Here is a 19,190-nt window from a genome sequence, read left to right on the forward strand (position 1 = left end):
CAGGCTCACCAGGAAAGCGGGTAGAGGTAGGAGGGGAGGTGATAGTGAAACAGGCCCAGCAAGGGACAAGGTGCCTAGGCAGCAGGGAAAGCAGAAATTGACCTTCAGAAAACCTAGCAGGAGTTTCAAGGATGAAAGAAATAGTTGTGTCATGTCAGGGTTCAATGAGATTGTCAGTGTTGATCTCCAAAGTGACAGAATCCAGACTCTATTAGGAGAGTGCACGCAGGCTCACCCCAGGGAAGTTTATGATGAAGTTGCTTCCTGGCAAGCCTGGGAGGCATCTTCTTGATGGCGATGAGTCTGGAAGACCCTTTTTGCCATTTAGTAACTATGGGCTGCTGTCCCGTGCAGCATAGAGGGGAGAGTGTTAGTCAAGCCTGGCCTCTGGAGCTTTCTGCTTGCTGGTGGACGAAGGGTGGGTGAGCTGCTGCTGCTGCTTCCTGACTCCCTGGCCAACCCAGGAGCTGTGAGCCAGCTACACACTTTCTCTCTGGTGCTGCTTTTGTCAGAGTATCTTGTCATGGAGACAAGATACTTTCTTGTCATGGAGAAAGAAACTGAGACAGACACATGCGGAACAGTTGATTTTAGAAAGCTACAAACTGACACTCACTGGGGTTGTGAACTCCCTGCAAATGTCAAAATGTAGAGAAAGGAAAACTAAGGGAGTTTACGAGATGACTCAGGCCATCAGCAGAGCTTGCTGTGGATGGAGGGGGAGGGGCCGGAGTATTGCGAGAGGCAGACACGGAGAGACAAGGGCAACCAGGAGATTTACCGAGGGAGCCTGAGGACCCTGCTCGGCTACTACAACCAGAGCGAGGGTGGTGAGTGACCCCGGGTCAGAGGTCACGACCCCTGCACGTCCGGACACGGGGGGGGAAGGGGGGCGGAGACATCCCGGGTCCCAAGTCCGAGGCTTGGGAGGAGACCTGCTACCTGGGACCGGTTTCCCTTTCGGTTTGAAGGAGTCCGCGGGTGGGCGGAGCCACATGGTGATCACGTGGGGAAGGTGGGCGGGGCTGACCGCGGGGTCCCGCAGGCTCTCACACCATCCAGAGGATGCTCGGCTGTCACGTGGGACCCGACGGGCGCCTCCTCCGCGGGTACCTTCAGGTCGCCTATGACGGCAAAGATTACATCGCCCTGAACGAGGACTTGACGTCGTGGACGGCGGCGGACACGGCGGCGCTGATCACCAAGCGCAAGTGGGAAGAGGCTGGTGAAGCAGAGGGACACAGGGCTTACCTGGAGGGCGAGTGCGTGGAGTCGCTCCGCAGATACCTGGAGCTCGGGAAGGACACGCTGCTGCGCACAGGTGCAGGCCGCGGGCATCTCCTCCTCTCCCTCGGGCTGGGCTCAGTCCTGAGGAAGGAGAACCCTCCGCTGGGTCACGCCCCTCTCTCTGAGGGAACCGGGTCCCTGGGTCTCCTGATCCCCATCGCGGTGACTGCGCTGACTCCAGGGCTCACCCTCTCCCTGACAGTTCCCAGTCTGTCTCCAGGGGAGGAGAGAGGGTCCCCACATGACAACAGGGGCCCCTTCAGCCTGCAGCCCGCTGTCAGCCATGACCTCTCCCAGGCCGGGTTCTCTGTCCACACCCACTGTCTGTGGAACTGACTCCTGTCCTGCTGAGTGTGTCAGCCTTACACTTCAGGACCGGAAGTCTGCTTTACCTGGTGGGAGACATGGACTCCCCTACCCTAGGCCAGTTCCCCCAATTTCTGGAATTTTTCAAGTAACTTTATTTTATGCATTAGTGTGAAAGTACCAGATCCCTTGGAATTGGCGTTACAGACAGTTGTGAGCTGTCATGTGTGTGCTGAGAATTGAACCCAGATCCTTTGGAAGAGCAGACAGTGCTCTTAAGCACTGAGCTGTCTCTTCAGCCCGGTTTGCACATATTCTTGCACATCCCGGTTTTTGGGTTTTTCATCCCTTCCACACCCCAATTCTATCTGTTCCTAGAATGGTCACAGGAGCACTTTTAGGTAGACCTTGACAAATTCTGAATAGTAGAATTTCTTTGTTTTCCTTTTCCTTTTCCTTCCTCTCTTTCTTTTTGCTTTTTGTGTGTTTGTCTTTTCAGGTATTTTGCTCTTAGTCAATTTTTCCTCCTCACTGGGGTGATACTGTTTCTCCACCCTTGTGTTATCATTTGTAGCAATCTCCACAGGTGTGGGGGAGGGAACTGATAAACTGGATAATTGGACAAGTTAACTCAGTCTCAGCTCTCAGAAGCCTTTCTCCTTTAAGGTAACACTGTTTCCTGCCAGAATTCACCCTCCACCTCTTCCTGCTCCTCCTCTGCCCCAACAAGCTACAGTGCTCCCCTAGGGAATCAGGGATTGACCTTTCTCAGAGACAGGGTCTTCTGCAGTGGAGGACTGGAGTGACAGGGAAGGTCCCCTCACCCTGTGAGCCTTTGTGCTCCAGTGAGTGCTGCACTGGGGTCCACAGCACATTCAGGGATCCTGTGTGACACACCTTGTATCTTGTCCCCCAGAGGCAGGGGCTGGGAGCAATTTTCTCTAGCTGAGGGTCAGAGGTTGACCACATTTCTGCTACACACTTTGTGATGGCTGCTCACAAGTGCCAGTTAATGCTGGTCAGCAAGATGACCACAGGGCTGTGCCTCAATGGTGGCAGCACTAGTTGGTGGCACCCTTCCTGTAGCCCTGCCCCTAATTCCTTACTGTGATATGAAGAGTTATAGACTGTTCAGGCAGCAAACTCTCTCTGTCAATTTTTTTATCTTTTGGAAGCTGCCAACATGCACTTCCTATTTATTCCAGTAACTAATTTTATTCCTTCTCAAGTCTCTGGTGGGGTTAAAGACCAAATAGTTATAGTTCCACAATTAAGCTTAAGTTGTTTAGAATTTAAGAAAATATTTTCATATAGGTAATGCCAATAAGGATAAAAGTTAATTTAGGTATAGAACTCTAAACTTGACAAGATAGGATAGATAATCAACTACTTTCTCCTAAGTTGCCAAATGCACATGGACTGGACATTGCACATGTAAATCTTACCTAACAGTTTTCATAACTTTCATATTTATTAAAAGAAAAGGAGCCTTTTATTGGGTTTAAATGGGGAAATGTTGGTATGGTATAATGTTCTTGTGGAATGTATACAATTTACCCTTTTTCATTCAAATGCTGATTTCTCTATCCCACTATCTGGTTTCAATCTGGACATCTAAGCATCTAAACATCATCTGTCTCAGGTTTGTGTAAACATGCCACCATTTGTTCTCTTTATTGTCAATTAAACAACCAGCCCTAATGCTGAGCAATGGAGAGGATAGGGTGGGACATCCTGGTCTGGAGGGGAGAGAGAAGATTCGAGGGGTGTGGAGGAACAGAGAGAATCCACAGGAGAGGTCTTGGAACCATGTGGAGAGATGAACTGGACCTAAGATATGACTAAAAGCAAGTATAATGGGTGAAATCTGAATGGTAGGAAGCTATGTGGGTTTGGAGGTTTAGGATGGAGTAATCATTGCCCAGCATTGTGCTCTAGGATAACTAAATACATCCATCCTCATCTCTGTGTGATGATTTGGATATACAGCTGGATTATGAATAACCACTGATTAACTAAAAGATAAATCAATAATAAATATTACTATACAATAACACAGGACGCTGAGAAACCAAGCTGGAAATGGGCTGGACCTGTGTCCCTGCTGAGTTCATAGGGCTAGCAGGTGCTGTGGGAACCAGGGGAGAAGCATCATCAGCAGTCTCCCTCCGCTGTGGTCCCGTGTATGTGTGTGTGTGTGTGTGTGTGTGTGTGTGTGTGCGTGCTGCAGTACCCCCAGGACCACACCCTTCAAGACCCAGGACACTGCAGCAGACAGGACAGAAGGAGGGATGGAGGTCTGTGAAACTGTCTCTGGATACACTATGGCCACTGCAGCATGGAACTCAGGAGACCAGCTTCACACTGGCCTGCCAAGATGCCAGATGAGGAGGAAAGTCTCCCTCCCCGAGGACGGCTAGTCAGATAGTACTGGTTGTAGCCACTAGTGTTGTGGGTTATTAATATTTATTATTGATTTATCTTTTAGTTAAACAGTGGTTATTCCTAAACCAGCTGTATACCCAAATGACCACACAGAGACCTGGATGTACTTAGTTAACCTAGAGCACAGTGCTGGGCAATGGTTACTCCATCCTAAACCTCCAAGCCCACAGTTTCCTCCCATTCCACAAGAACACAATACCAACACACTGGTAAGGAGCTTGCACTCCTGTGAGAACCCCCAATTAAACCCGCTAGACCACAAAACAAAACAAGAAAGGCATGGCAATATCCTTTTAGAAAAAGAAATTGCATTTCTACAAGGCTGTTAGAGAGGTCAGTGGTCAGGGAGAGTGCTGGCTGCTCTTCCACAGGACCAGGCTCAGTTCCCAGGACCCACATGGAGGCCCACAACCATCTGTAACTCCAGCTCCAAGGGATCCAATGCCCTCTGAGGGCCCATACACGTACACACATACATGCAAGCAAAACACACATACACATAAAAATAACAAAACAAATTAACCAAAAATCATACCAGTTTGCGGTAGGATTAAAGGCTCACACCTTTAATCCCAGCAGTCGGGAGGCAGAGGCAGGAGGATCTCTGTGAGTTTGAGACCAGCCTGGTCTACAGAACAAGTTCCAGGCCATCCAGGACACGAGCCAAGAGCTCAGGGCTTGGCCATCTCATCACGGTGAACACTGCGTTTCTAACAAGCGCTGTTGATGCCCCTGCTAGCTGTCCTGAGGCCACACTGTGAGAGCCTCTGTCCCAAGCTGGCCTGGCTGGGTCCTCAAGTCAGAAGGCAGAGAGAAATAAAGAGACAGAGGTCATTGAGGCAGGCCACACCCTGTCCATCCTGCTCCCCAGCACTGACAGGCACTTGGGGAGGAAGCAGGCATGGGGTCAGAGTTGAACCAGAGGCTCCACACTGCACAGGCCCCACAGTGCGCAGGCGCTGTACCGGGCTAGCGGGCCTCCTGGTTGACCCTGTACTGTGGCTGCTCTCAGGGCTACGATGTGAGGAGAGGGGCTCTGGGCCTCCTCTCACCCTCAGACCTAGTGGCATGGTTTGAGGGGTACGAGCAAACTGCAGGGTTGACACAAGGTGACACAGTGGCTCTGAAAATGTGGCAACTGGCTTCAGGCAGGTCCAGGTGTGCTGACTGCTCACCTTTGGTGTGCGGGAGCCGAGGGGGCACGAGAGGGCGCGCTGAGCCCCCGGAACCCGCACTCCTGCCCCAGCCACCCAGAACCCTTCCAGGTGGGGCTCTCCTGAAGGCTGGTTACATGGTCCTTTGCTAAACTGAGTTTATATATCACGACAATCATCTTAGGCTTTCTTTTTTAATTTATTCTATTACTTCATATGGATGTTTTGCGTTCTGTATGTGTCTGGTGTCCCTGGGAAGCCAGAATGGGATCCTGGAACTGGAGTGAACCGGCTTCCTGGTGCTGAGACTCAAACCAAAGTCCCCTGGGAGAGCAGCAAGTGCTTTCAACCACTGAGCATCTCTCCAGCCCTGTGCTTTCTTTAATTTTACTGGGGAAGGAGTTCTGAAAAAGGATCTCACCTGTACCCCAGGCTGGCCCTGTTCACTATGTGGTCCAGGCTAATCTCAGACCAAAGGTTATCCTCCCACTTCAGCATCCCAAGTGCTGAGATTATTGGGGTGAGTCTCCGAGTTCATCTTTATGGTGCTTTTTAACACACATGTAAAGAGAAAGGGGGAAATCAGGAAAAACCCCTATCAAGGTGGTAGGAGGCATCTTCCCTTGAGGCATGCTAATATTCCCAGACTGTTTCTCTCATTCTGGTTCTTTTTTATTACAGATTTATTTACTTATTAGTTTTTGTGCATTGGTGTTGTGCTTGCATGTATGCCTGTGAGGGTGCCGGGTGCCCTGGAACTGGAGTTGCAGACAGTTGGGAGCTCCATGTGGGTGCTGGGAACTGAATCTGGGTCCTCAGGAAGAGCAGCCAGTGCTCTTAACCCCTGGGCCATCTCTCCAGGCCCCTGGTCGCTTTTATTAATGATTAAAAACTTCAATTGTTCTGGGTGTGGTGAGACACGCCTTGAAATCTCAGCACTTGGGAGGCAGAGGCAGGTGGATTCCAAAGAGATCCAGCCTGGTCTATAAGAGGGGTTCTAGGAGAGCCAGAGCTACATAGTGAGGCTGAGAGGTCCAAAATTTGAAGTTTGAATCTAGGGGCAACATAACTGGTGATTCTGAGTACAAGTTTAGACAAAGGAGCGGGCAGGTTGAGACAGTTTCGCCCTGCTGTAGAAAGAAATCAGGCTTGGCACATTCCTCTTTGAGTGCTCGGGAGATACCATTGCCTGGAAACCCACCCAGATGGCCCCTAGCCAGTGACCAAGGACACATAGCCTTGCTACTAAGAAAAACCACAAGACTTGCTAATCACTCCCCCTCCCTTTCAGTAGCCTAACCAGCATGTAACAGGACATTCTAGGCTTTGCTCACAAGCAGATACCCTGAAGATGGCCGGGCCAGGACTGTCATGGCCTTGGTGCCTAAAATGGACCAATCACTTTAAAGGTCAACTTCCCTATAGACCCCCTATCCAATCATGTGACATCAAGGCTTGGAAACTCCCCACTTGCACTTTTGCCCTTCAAAATCTCTGTTCCCCCAGACCTCTGGGATGCATCTCTCTGTCTCCACAGGGAGCTTGGAACCCAGGCTCAAGCTTGTATTGAATAAACCCTTATGTGTTCTGCAACAGACTCAACTCCTGGTGGTGTTTTGGGAGTCTTGCACTACATTTGGGGGTTCCACTGAGATTGAGACTTTCCAAGACCCCAGGACTTCAGTCTAGGGGGTCCAGTATCAGCCAGGAGTGTTCTTTGTCTCAGCGTCTCTGTGTAGTGTCTGTGTTTGCTTCTGCTTTCTATTCTGAAAATTTGTTCTGGAAAGCTTTGAGATGTCTGTAAGAATGGCAACATGTGGCTAGAGGTGGACGTACTTGGGGGTCACAGCTGTTGGAGTCTGGGAGATGGCCCTGACCCTGGGGTGGTTGATGGAGAGCCCACCTGCCAATTGGAGAGTTTTGGTGGACATGGAATCTCAACGTCTACTCTCCTCTCTGTGCTTTTGGCTTCCGTGGCAGGGAAACCAGAGCTGCAATCTGAAGGTTCGTGGGTCTGGGCTTAAACTGCAAAATGGCTACATGACCACTTTGTTGGCTCTTGTCTTACTGTTTGTTCTTTGTGTTTATAAGAAACTATTTTGGGGTGGATGCCGTGCCTCCCCCAGAGGGGGATCCTGATTCTGTTCTGGAGGAATTTTCAATAGAGGAAACAAGACCTCTCGGCTCCTCACTTTCTCATGCCTTTTCCACCTTCCCTGCGACAAACGGCAGTAAAGCACTTGGTTTCATTTTTGTTATCAGACATGGAGCAGCTACTTTGTTCATGTCTCTCTATTTTGTTTCTTGTATTCATGGGTCTTTTGTGTATTGGACTGTGACAGACACTATGGGACAGACTTCCTCTAACACATCCCAGTTCCTCCAGACCCCTCTACCCACAAGGGAATGCCCCTCCCCGAATGCCCCTCCCCAGTAGGCGGGGATTCCAGGATGGGGCCAGGAATAAAATTGTCAGGACCACTCCAAGCCAGCTAGCAGCACCACCAAGTGCACTTTCATCATGGCGGTGGCAGGCCTGAGGAGCCGAGACCTCAGATCAACTGGTCTGGCAGAACAACAGGTTTCCATTCCAGGCTCTGGTGTAATTCGGGGGAGCCGGATTTCGGGGCAGGCCACTCCTTTTTGACCTGAAGTTCAGAAGGTCACATGTGAAGCCCAGCTAGCTTCCTAGCTCACATGGATCTGCATCTGTAGAGTAGGTGTGTTCCCCACTTATCTTGGGGTTCTTGGCAGCATCACTGGGATCCCTGGAGGGCAGGAGCAGGAGGTGTGAGGTGAAAGTCACAGCCCCAAGTGGTTTCACAGGTCACAGTGTGCACCATGGCAGCCGAATGAGCTGTGTGGCCCCTGGAACCAGCTCTACAGACCTTGCTTTCATATGACCTACCTCAAATACTGATTTCTGCTTTCTGAATCAATGGCTCCCAGAATGACCATTTCCCATGCTGCATTTAATTATCTAAGGGATTTCCTTCTCAAGGAGGCCTGGGCAGCTGTGTCCCCTCATAACCTTGTCAAGACGCTTGTGGGAGTGTCAGGCCATTCTGAGCTGCTGACTACCCCACACCTGAACAATAGTCCTGTCCACACTGAGCCTCTGGAAAGGGCTGTTTGTCTTGGGACTGGGAGGCCCTGAGGGCAGGTGTGGCTCTGAAGGGCAGATGGTTTTGCTCTTGATCTGGGGAAATGGATGTCTACAGAAAACCATGGCCCAGAACACAGGATCCCGGGGAGCAGCTGCTGCACAGCCCCACACCTTCGGCACCCCTCCCTGCACCTCTCCATGCCTCTGCTTGGCAAGGAACAAGATGGTGTCTGCACAGAGGAGCAGTCCAGGACTTGGGAGGCTTTCCCTCTGTCACGCTCTCTGAGGCTGAAGTGTCTTTAGAAAAGGCCAAAAGCCTCAGTGGATTAGGTTCTTTGTTTCTATTTCACACTTTTATTGTGTCTAAGTGTTTTGACAGCTTGTATCTCATGGAGGCCAGAAGAGAGCGCAGGGTCCTGTGGAAGGAGTTACAGATGGCTGTGAGCCACCTGACATGAGTGCTAGCATCCATCCTGGGCCCTCTGCAAGAGCAGCAGGGGCTCTCCCCACTCAGCCATCTCCCCTGCCTGAGATCCTCAGATCTGGCCACATCCTGGTAGGGAGGATGTTCCCAGAGAAAACCAGAAGACTACACCAGCCTGCTAGGCCTCCCACTCAGTCAGTTAGCACTAGGGGCCTTTCCTGCCCAATCACATGTGTGCTGGGTAGTTCCATGTCACCCTTATACAAGCTAGAGTCCTCTGAGAGGAGGAAACCTCAAGAAAATGCCTCCAGAAGACTGGGCTGTAGATAAGCCTGCAGGGCGTTTTCTTACTCAGTGGTGGATGGGGAGGGCTCAGCCCACTGTGGATGGAGCCGTCCCTGGGCTGGTGGTCCTGGGTTCTGTAAGAAAGCAGGCTGGTCGCTGGAAGTAGTGACGCAGGCCTGTAATTCCAGCAGTGGGGAGGCAGAGGCAGGCAGGTCTCTGTGAGTTCAAAGCCACCTGGTCTACAGAGTGAGTTCCAGAACTGTCAGATAATAAAACCCAGTCCTGTCTGGAAAAATTATTGGGGAGGTGGAAACAGGATGAGAAAGGCAGGAAGCAGCACCCTCCATGGCCCCTGCATGAGCTCCTGCCTCCTGGTTCCTCTCCTGTTTGACTTCCTGTCCTGACTTCCTTCGGTAGTGAGCAGTGCTGTGGAACTGTAAGCTGAGTAAAATCTTTTCCCCCAAGTTTCTTTGGTCCTGGCGTTTCTCCACAGCAATAGAAACGCTAACTAAGACAGTCACTAAGTCTAGTTATCTCCCAGTGGAGTCTCCATAAGCCCCTATGCGTGAGGAAGATGTGGACCAGGAGATCCCTAGATTCCAATCCTATAACCGCTGCAACCCCTCAGCCCTCCCCAAACCCCAGCACAGCTGCCGCCTCTTCCAACCAGCTCTAGAGACAGTCATGCAGGTCGTGGCTGCAGTAGGATTAATGAGCCCAGGTCCACCCCAAACCAACCAGAGAGGTGGCTGAGGGTGGCCCAATGGCTCAGAGAGGTGCTGCTCCTGCAGAGGACCTGAGTTCAGTTCCCAGCACCCACCCAGCAGCTCACAACCGTCTGTAATTCCAGTTCAGGGGATCTGTTGCCCTCTTCTGGCCACCATGGGCACTGCACCCACCCAGCAGCTCACAACCATCTAGAATTCCAGTTCAGGGGATCTGTTGCCCTCTTCTGGCCACCATGGGCACTGCACCCACCCAGCAGCTCACAACCATCTAGAATTCCAGTTCAGGGGATCTGTTGCCCTCTTCTGGCCACCATGGGCACTGCACACACACTGTGCACAGACACACAGACAAAATATTCATAGAATAAAATCAGAAGTCTTAAAAGAAAGATCCAGAAGTGTCTTCACATTGCTGAGAGCCTATGACAAGCCACAGGCACTGGCTTGCTTCCTGTGGGGCCTAACTTTGTCAGCATGCTAACCTGGGAAGAGAGGCCAGAGGCCCTCCTCTGAGAGACTGTCTTCATCAGATTGGCCTGAGAGTGTATCTGGGGGTTTTCTTTCTTTTTCTATTTCCTTTTCTTTCTTTTTTCTTTCTTCTTTCTTTCTTTCTTTCTTTCTTTCTTCCTTTCTTTCCTTTCTTAAATTTAAAGAAAAAGATTTATTGAAGATCTGTAAAACAAGTTCGAGATTAACTTTTCCATAAAACTATAGCTACTCCATGCATTGTCTACCCTGTTAAAACATGAGTTAGACGCAAACACAAAAACCATGAACGCGAGCCACCGTTCTTAACAACTGAGCAAAGATAAAATGCTTAAGGAACAGCATGGATGATTTGCACAAGATGGGCTCTCTCAGCACCACTGGAAAAAAAAAAGAGAGAGAGCACAGCTGGATGAGTGTTCACTTACACACACTGATCCTTTGTCACTAGGAACCAGAGCATTTTGTCACGGAGCATTAACACACATAATGAAAGTGCGCAGTGTGGAAGGACAGAGCCGCCGGCATCCACAAGCAGCTCCGTCAACTAGGCAACACGACACTCTGCAGCATGTCTCCAGTGTCCATCACGGAACACACGGGGAGAAACTGAAATGAAAAAAAGGAGCAGTGACTTCTGTTATTTTCTCTGTCTAAAATCAAACAGGAAAACATCAACTGTCACACACTAACGGTCTTCAGAGTCCATCATTTGTACAAGAGGAGGACTAGGAACCAAACTGCTTACAGAGCTCCAAGCCTGAGTGAGAGCACAGGCCTCCCACGGCTTTCCTGTGGTCCTGGGGAGGAGCTGCTTCACAATCACGGCACTGAGCAGAGTTGAGAAGTCTTTGCCAGGTTCGTGAGAAAACCATGTAGACGGCTCAGTCACAGAGCAAGGCCTTTCTCATCAGGAGGTGTCCAGGCCAAAGTTGGTCCAGTTCTCACAAGGAACCTCAGGAAATGTGGCGCTTTATGAACCTGGGACATGGGTGTGTAGGGGTGATGGTGAGAATTTCAGATGCTGTGACTCACCTTTGTAGAGCAGCTGAGTGCCCAACATCCCGCTGAAGCACTCTGTTATCCTGCCACAGCCTCGTGAGCAGCCTGCTCCTCACTATCTGTATTTCCTGGAGATCTCTTACAATTTGCATAATCCTCCAAAATGGAGTCCATCTTCTGGGCAGGAAGATAAAAAGCTGCTCTTGTCTGGGGATCAAGTCCCTGTCATCCACAAGCCATGCTTTCAGCTCTTCAGGAATCTGTCCTTTGACTTCCCCTCTGCTCAGGACTGTTTCTCCATTTCCAAGGGTAGGATCTGGCCGGGCTCTTCTCTTCCTAGGAGGCTGCGGTGTCACTGGTACTGCCACCATCTCCATTTCCAGGCCTTTTCTGCCTGTTCTTTTCTCTTTTGTTTTCACTTCAACATTTTTCTGTTGCAGACCAGAGTCTTCTTTCCTGGAGCAGCCCTCTCCTCTCGCTCTCTGCACATTGTTCCTCATTGGCCTTTTGGAGTTCTCGCTGCTTCTGGAAACTGGTGTGCACCTGTCTGAGTACTCTGCTTTCTGGAACCCACCCATCCCGACTAGAGGTCAGGAGGGTGCTGTGCCGAGGGAGCTCTTCAGGAAGAGGAAAAGGGCTGCACTACCCTCACGGGTCTTCAAAGGTTTTTCAGAACAACCGGGCCTCACGGCACTTTTTTTTTTTTATTCCAGACACAGTAATGGATAAAGGATTTCACTTGTTTGTCTTTTATGTCAACCTGTACACACTTTGCTTCCTTAAGAAGAGGCCCGGGAAAGCACAGCACTCACTCACCCTCCTGGAATTTTGGCTTCAGGTCCTGCTTGGGGACATTTATAAGTGTTGGCTCCTCTGGGGCATTTTCTTGACTGCTGATTTGTAGGTAGCAGAGGCAGCCCTGAGGGAGTGAGTTCCTGACTGAAAGTGTATTTTGACTTGGGCTTGACAGGTTTAGGACACCAAGAACAAGGGGCCCCTGGTACGTCAGCAAAGCCATTATCCATGTAGGCCTGGCTCATGAAGGGTGGTAAAGCTTTCCTTGGGAGTCCAAGTGTGAGAGGTTATGAAGTATTGATCCATGTGTGCGAAGATTACCACCAGAGGCTGCCTGTTCCTGCCTGTTCCAGCCCGACACTGCTCACCTATAGAGACCCTGTACCCAGAATAGGTAATCCCTTCCCTGATATACCATTTAAAATGTATTTTTATTTCATGTACAATGCTGTTTGACTACATGTATGTCTATATCAGGTTCCGTTCTTCCTCTGAGAGCTGACAGCTGTGCCCCACACAGGACAGTAATATTTGTCTAGCTTCTTTGTCTTTGCCCAACTAGCTAAGCTTTAGTTATTTGGATAAACTGAGTCATTGTAAAAAAATATATATATACCAGTCTTCTTTAACTTTTTTTTTCTTTTGAGACAGGGTTCTTCTTTGTAGCCTTGGCTGTCCTAGACTCACTGCCTAGACCAGGCTGGCCTTGAACTCCCAGTGATCTGCCTGCCTCTGCCTCCCAGAGCACTGGGACTACAGGTGTGTGCTACCACACCCAGCTCAAGATACCAGTTTCCTAAAGACTAAAGTTTACTGCATTAATGGTTTCTTTTGTTGCTAAAGGGTCTTTAGGTCTTTAACTCAGATTTTAAGGATCGAACTTAACAGGGATAAAGCTATAAAATATTATGAAAGCTACTGATTTATTGTAAACTGTTGAAGACAATTAAGACATGTTGGTTAATAGTCACTGTATTCATGATCAAATGCTTTAATGTGTGCAGAGCTCTCCCTGCTGTCATGCTAAGTCCTGATGTAATTAATTACAGGAATAAGCTTTATTTACCTCCTGTATATGTTCTCAAAGTGAAGCCTAAAACAAGTAACTAGAAACAAGCAAAGCTTGTTTAGTTTAAATACACTTACTAGATAAAGGTCCTCAAAACCTTTCCAGATCTGTTGACTATGGCATTTAAAATGTTTAATGGAAAAGGCTTACGATGACAAAGACCCCCAGGTTCTAGCAGTGACCCCAAGGTCACCACAGCTGATGATGTGGTGGAAGAACTCCACTTGGAGCTTGCTGGGAATGTGGCACAGTCAGCCACTGGATGAAAAACTCCCCTTTCCCTTGCCCGTCGCCAGGACCCTGTCCAAACTGTGGACAAGCAGGACACTGGGGAGTTGACTGTCCTGCTTTGCTGAGACAGAGCAGGCCGGTCCCCCAAGTCCTAGCCCACAGGAAAGTCTGTTGGACACTCTGAGCCTGGCAGAGAAGACTGACGATGCCCTGGGCCCTCTGCTCCCAAGGACATCGAGATTACCATAGAGGAACCCGGGAGCTTGTCCGGGTAGCTGCTGAGTCTCCGTCATTTTTAGCAGGTTCCGGAGCTGCTTGGTCTGCAGGTGGACAGAGCCTGGTCTCTGTGGGGTCTGGGAGGGGCTCGCAGGCCAGCGCCTCTACTTAAGGACAGCTTCTCTCTCTGTCCCCAACTGCTTGTTGTTGCCACTGTATGCCCGGAAGAGGCTTTTCTTCTGGAAGACTCCAGGGTCGACTTCTGAAGAGAAGAGGCAGAGGAAGGGTGGAGAATGATGATGAGTTTGGCCTGTGTTTCTGTCCTGGTGTCCAGACAGCTTCTGGGGGAGAACGCGGAGACACCATGACACCCAGCGCTCTGTCCCGCACACAGGGTTCTGGGCTGGGGAAGCCCAGGGTGGGGACTCCCCATGTCCCAGTTTCACTTCTGCTCCTAACCTGTGTCAGGTCCTTCTGCCCGGACACTGATGACGCGCAGGCGCTCCTCTCCCCCATTGGGTGGCGACATCCTGGGGAGCCAATCAGCGTCGCCGCGGGCAGCGGTTATAAAGTCCACGCAGCCCGCGGGGCTCAGAAGTCCGGGATCCAGATGGGGGCGATGGCGCCGCGCGCGCTGCTCCTGCTGCTGGCGGCCGCCCTGGCCCCGACCCAGACCCGCGCGGGTGAGTGCGGGGTCGGAGGGAAACGGGCTCTGCGGGGAGGGCGGGGCGGCCCCGGGGAAGCCGCGTGTCCGCGACCCCCGGACCCTCCGCCGTCCCCACGCGCGTCCCGAGCCCCGCGCGCTGCTCCCCTCCCGGCCCGCGCACCCGCCGGGGTCCCGGGAGGAGGTCGGGGTCTCACCGCGCGCCGCCCGCAGGCTCACACTCGCTGCGGTATTTCCACACCGCCGTGTCCCGGCCCGGCCTCGGGGAGCCCCGGTTCATCGCCGTCGGCTACGTGGACGACACGGAGTTCGTGCGCTTCGACAGCGACGCGGAGACGCCGAGATACGAGCCGCGCGCGGCGTGGATGGAGCGGGAGGGGCCGGAGTACTGGGAGACGAACACACGGATCGCCAAGAGCAACGAGCAGATTGACCGAGTGAACCTGAGGACCCTGCTCGGCTACTACAACCAGAGCGAGGGCGGTGAGTGACCCCGGGTCACAGGTCACGACCCCTGCACGTCCCGACACGGGGCCGGAGACGTCCCGGGTCCCAAGTCCGAGGTTCGGGAGGAGACGCGAGACCCGGGACCGGTTTCCCTTTCGGTTCGGAAAAGTCCGCGGGTGGGCGGGGCCGCGGGTGGTCACGTGGGGAAGGTGGGCGGGGCTGACCGCGGGGTCTCGCAGGCTCTCACACCATCCAGAAGATGTACGGCTGTCACGTGGGACCCGACGGGCGCCTCCTCCGCGGGTACCGTCAGGACGCCTATGACGGCAAAGATTACATCGCCCTGAACGAGGACTTGACGTCGTGGACGGCGGCGGACACGGCGGCGCTGATCACCAAGCGCAAGTGGGAAGAGGCTGGTGATGCAGAGAGACGCAGGGCTTACCTGGAGGGCACGTGCGTGGAGTCGCTCCGCAGATACCTGGAGCTCGGGAAGGACACGCTGCTGCGCACAGGTGCAGGCCGCGGGCATCTCCTCCTCTCCCTCGGGCTGGGCTCAGTCCTGGGGAAGGAGAACCCTCCGCTGGGTCACGCCCCTGTCTCTGAGGGAACCGGGTCCTGGGTCTCCTGATCCCCCATCGCGGTGACTGCACTGACTCCAGGGCTCACCCTCTCCCTGACAGTTCCCAGTCTGTCTCCAGGGAAGGAGAGAGGGTCCCCACATGACAACAGGGGCCCCTTCAGCCTGCAGCCCGCTGTCAGCCATGGCCTCTCCCAGGCCGGGGTCTCTGCCCACACCCACTGTTTGTGGAACTGACTCCTGTCCTGCTGAGTGTGTCAGCCTTACACTTCAGGACCGGAAGTCTGCTTTACCTGGTGGGAGACATGGACTCCCCTACCCTAGGCCGGCTCCCCCAGTTTCTAGTTCTTTCCAAACAGTACCTTCTCCCAGATGCCTGTGTGTGAGGGGGAGGGGTTGAGTCCCTTCCACACCCCAATTCTATCTGTCCCTAGAATGATCATATGAGCACTTACAGGTTGACAGACGATAAATAAAAAATCTTTCTTTTTTTCTTTCTTTTTTCCTTCCTTCCTTCCTTTCTTTCTTTCCTTCCTTCTTTCTTTTTTCTTCTTTCTTTCTTCTTTCCTTTCTTCATTTCTTCCTTCCTTCTTTCTCTCTCTCTTTCTTTCTTCCTTCTTTATTTCCTTCTTTCTTCCTTTCTTTTCTTTCTCTCTTTCTTTCTTCCTTTCTTCATTTCTTCCTTCCTTCTTCCTTTCTTTCTTTCTTTCTTCCTCTTTCTTCTTTTCCTTTCTTCCTTCCTTTCTTTCCTTCTTTTTCCTTCATTATTTCTTTCCTTCTTTCTTTCTTCCTTTCTTTCTTTTTTCTTCCTTCCTTCCTTCCTTTCCTTCCTTCCTTCCTTCCTTCCTTCCTTTCTTTCTTTCCTTCCTTCCTTCCTTCTTTCTCTCTCTTTCTCTTTCTTTCTTTCTTTTCCTTTCCTTTTCCTTCCTTTCTTTCTTTTTGCTTTTTGTATTTTTGTCTTTTCAAGGTATTTTGCTCTTAGTAAGTTTTTCCTCCTCACTGGGGTGATATCATTTGTACCAATCTCCACGGGTGTAGGGGAGGGAACTGATAAACTGGATAATTAGACAAGTTAACTCAGTCTCAGCTCTCAGAAGCCTTTCTCATTTAAGGTAACATTGTTTCCTGCAGAATTCAGCCTCCAGCTCTTCCTGCTCCTCCTCTGCCCCAACAAGCTACAGTGCTCCCCTAGGGAATCAGAGATTGACCTTTCTCAGAGACAGGGTCTTCTGCAGTGGAGGACTGGAGTGACAGGGAAGGACCCCTCACCCTGTGACCCATTGTGCTCCAGTGAGTGCTGCACTGGGGTCCACAGCACACTCAGGGATCCTGTGTGACACACCTTGTATCTTGTCCCCCAGAGGCAGGGGCTGGGAGCCATTTTCTGTACCTGAGGGTCAGAGCTTGACCACATTTCTGCTACACACTTTGTGATGGCTGCTCACAAGTGCCAGTTTAATGCTGGTCAGCAAGATGACCACAGGCTGTGCCTCAATGGTGGCAGCACTAGTTGGTGGCACCCTTCCTGTAGCCCTGCCCCTAATTGCTTACTGTGATATGAAGTTAAGCAGATACTGTGTTAATTATTTTCTGCTCCTTCCGTTCTTTTATTACCTGTCCTTTACTCGAGAACATCTCATAAGGAAGACCATGAGGATTGTTCTTAGCTTCTAAGTCCCCCCAGGAAATGTGCAGTTCTGTGCTGAGGGGGCCAGCTCTACATGCAGGTCCCTAGTGTGATGACAGTCAAAGTGTTGAAACACACACATACTTCACTGTCATTGGTTTACCTTTGTCTTTACAGATTTCACTTTATCTTGTAAATTGTGGATTAAAAAACCACATTATTTTATGAATGAGTGCTCTATCGGCATGTTCACCTTCATGCCAGAAGAGGGCACCAGATCCCAGAGTAGATGATTGTGAGCCACAGTGTATTTGCTGGGAATTGAACTCAGGACCTCTGGTAAAGCAGACAGAGCTCTTAACCTCTGAGCCATCTCTCCAGCCCCTTAATTATGGATATTTTTAAATCTTCTGCACAGATCTGCCAAAGGCACATGTGACCCATCACCCCAGACCTCAAGGTGACATCACCCTGAGGTGCTGGGCCCTGGGCTTCTATCCTGCTGACATCAGCCTGATCTGGCAAAGGGATGGGGAGGACCTGACCCAGGACATGGAGCTGGTGGAGACCAGGCCTTCAGGGGATGGAACCTTCCAGAAGTGGGCAGCTGTGGTGGTGCCTCCTGGGAAGGAGCAGCATTACACGTGCCATGTGCAGCATGAGGGTCTGCCTGAGCCCCTCACCCTGAGATGGGGTAAGGAGGCTGTGGGTGCAGAGCTGGGGTCAGGAGAGCTGGAGCCTTGTGCAGACCCTGAGCAGGTCAAGGCTGAGAGCTGGGTTCATGAGCCTCACCTTCCCTTCCTGCCCTTCTCTTCCCAGAGCCTCCTCAGCCCACTGGCCCCAACATGGCAGTCATTGCTGCTCTGGCTGTCCTTGGAGCTGTGGTCATCATTGGAGCTGTGGTGGCTGTTGTGAGGATGATGAGGAGAAACACAGGTAGGAGAGGGCAGGGTCTGGGTTTTCTCTCAGCACTTTTAGAAGTGTGCTCTACCTCACTAATGGAAACACATCCACACCCTCATTGTGTCTCTAACTGGGTCTGCTCTCAGTTCTGGAAACTTCATAGGGCTGGGGTCTTCCCTAGTCTTTCACGGCCTTTCTTCTCACAGGTGGAAAAGGAGGGGACTATGCTCCAGCTCCAGGTAAGTGTGGGGCAGGACTGTCCCTGAGGCCCTTGGGGTCAAGCTGGAGATGATGGGAGCTCAGACAGATCATAATAGCCCCTTTAGGAAAATCTTGGTGCTGTATTTGTACCTTGTAATGAAATCTTTCTTTGTTTTCCTTCTTTCTTTTTTCCCTAGAGAAGGATAGCACCCAGAGCTCTGATGTGTCTCTCTCAGGTTGTAAAGGTGACACTCTGGGATCTGACTTGGGGAGGGGCAAAGTGGACATGACTGAGATTCAGGGACTCCTGGAATCTCCTTTGACTGAGGAGTTGTTTATTGGATGTTATTTTCATAGTGACTGTTCATGACTCTCCTTCTCTAGCATGAAGACAGCTGCCTGAGTGGACAGTGGCAAACGATGTTTTCAGGTCCCTCCTGTGACATCCAGAGTCCTCAGTTCCCTTTAGTCAATGGCATCTTAAGTTCCCTGTGATTCTGTGGGCTCAGTGTGAAGAATTGGACAGCCCAGCCCACCCCTGCACACCACCCCCTCTCCCTGCTCTGCCCTGTCTTCCCTTCCACAGCCAACCTTCCTGGTCCATCCAGGCAGGAGGGGACATCTCCATCCTGTCAGCTCCATGCTGCCCTGAGCTGCAGCTCTCACTTCCCCACTGAAAATAAAAATGCAAATGTGAACCTAATTGTTTAAGTCCTTGATCTGACAGGTTGATTGGCAGGAAAATAAAAGAATTGAGAATATTAGAGTTTCATAGAAGAAATACATGGCAGATGGAGAACCTTCCAGAGTCTGTGTCATTGTGCTGTTGTACCTGGTGGGACAGGATGAGGCTGTGGGAGCTGAGTGTGAACAGGGCTGTGTCCAGGTGGAGCTCAGTCCATTGTCATCTGTGACCTGGTCACTCCTCAGCTCTGTCACCTCCTGGCTCTGTTCCCTTCATCCCTGTGAACCACGTGCTGAGATCTGTGATCACAGGACACAGGGATGGTCAGAGCCTTGTTCTGTCCCAGGATTATGAACCCCAGGGCTATGGTCCTGGCTGGGGCTCTTCATGTTGTCTTTTTTGTTTATTTCTGTGTGTTAGTTTGTATGGAGGACTAGGCCTGTCCTTGTTCCTTTGAGTGGTGCCTCTCTCATTGTCCTTTGGATACTCAAATGTGACATCAGTAGTAGGTGTTTTTTGTTGTTTTGTTTTGTTTTTTCTTGTACACAC

At 51.1% G+C, this 19,190-nt stretch overlaps 2 protein-coding genes and 1 long non-coding RNA gene across 4 annotated transcripts; 2 read left to right on the forward strand and 1 right to left on the reverse strand.

The window, feature by feature from the left end:
- Positions 1-697: 697 nt before the first annotated feature.
- LOC110557147 (H-2 class I histocompatibility antigen, Q10 alpha chain-like) lies at positions 698-10,976 on the forward strand. The gene is made up of 3 exons (XM_060369022.1): positions 698-830; positions 1,046-1,321; positions 10,673-10,976. The coding sequence occupies exons 1-3, from the start codon at positions 713-715 to the stop codon at positions 10,837-10,839; spliced, it is 561 nt and encodes a 186-aa protein (XP_060225005.1). The 5' UTR covers positions 698-712; the 3' UTR covers positions 10,840-10,976.
- LOC132648279 (uncharacterized) lies at positions 10,382-13,943 on the reverse strand. The gene is made up of 2 exons (XR_009586646.1): positions 13,563-13,943; positions 10,382-10,830 (listed from the first exon to the last, which is right to left on the reverse strand). It is a non-coding gene; the product is annotated as an uncharacterized LOC132648279 (long non-coding RNA).
- Positions 13,944-14,062: 119 nt separating this feature from the next.
- LOC110557146 (RT1 class I histocompatibility antigen, AA alpha chain-like) lies at positions 14,063-18,654 on the forward strand. Of its 2 annotated transcripts, none has more exons than XM_060369017.1 (8): positions 14,063-14,217; positions 14,412-14,681; positions 14,885-15,160; positions 17,271-17,546; positions 17,672-17,788; positions 17,962-17,994; positions 18,154-18,201; positions 18,341-18,654. In XM_060369017.1, the coding sequence occupies exons 1-8, from the start codon at positions 14,145-14,147 to the stop codon at positions 18,343-18,345; spliced, it is 1,098 nt and encodes a 365-aa protein (XP_060225000.1). In that variant the 5' UTR covers positions 14,063-14,144; the 3' UTR covers positions 18,346-18,654. The 2 variants fall into 2 exon arrangements, with proteins under 2 accessions (XP_060225000.1, XP_060225001.1); XM_060369018.1 differs by having other exon boundaries at positions 18,154-18,192.
- The last annotated feature ends 536 nt before the right edge of the window (positions 18,655-19,190 follow it).

Source organism: Meriones unguiculatus, chromosome 16 (assembly GCF_030254825.1).
Source record: "Meriones unguiculatus strain TT.TT164.6M chromosome 16, Bangor_MerUng_6.1, whole genome shotgun sequence".
NCBI classification, from domain to species: domain Eukaryota; kingdom Metazoa; phylum Chordata; class Mammalia; order Rodentia; family Muridae; genus Meriones; species Meriones unguiculatus.

Coding starts and splice junctions, on each gene's coding strand:
- LOC110557147 (XM_060369022.1), top strand. CDS start 713: ATGGAGGGGGAGGGGCCGGAGTATTGCGAGAGGCAGACACGGAGAGAC. Junction 831..1,045: donor CTACAACCAGAGCGAGGGTG/GTGAGTGACCCC, acceptor GGGGTCCCGCAG/GCTCTCACACCATCCAGAGG. Junction 1,322..10,672: donor GGACACGCTGCTGCGCACAG/GTGCAGGCCGCG, acceptor CTTTGTCACTAG/GAACCAGAGCATTTTGTCAC.
- LOC110557146 (XM_060369017.1), top strand. CDS start 14,145: ATGGGGGCGATGGCGCCGCGCGCGCTGCTCCTGCTGCTGGCGGCCGCC. Junction 14,682..14,884: donor CTACAACCAGAGCGAGGGCG/GTGAGTGACCCC, acceptor GGGGTCTCGCAG/GCTCTCACACCATCCAGAAG. Junction 17,547..17,671: donor GCCCCTCACCCTGAGATGGG/GTAAGGAGGCTG, acceptor TTCTCTTCCCAG/AGCCTCCTCAGCCCACTGGC.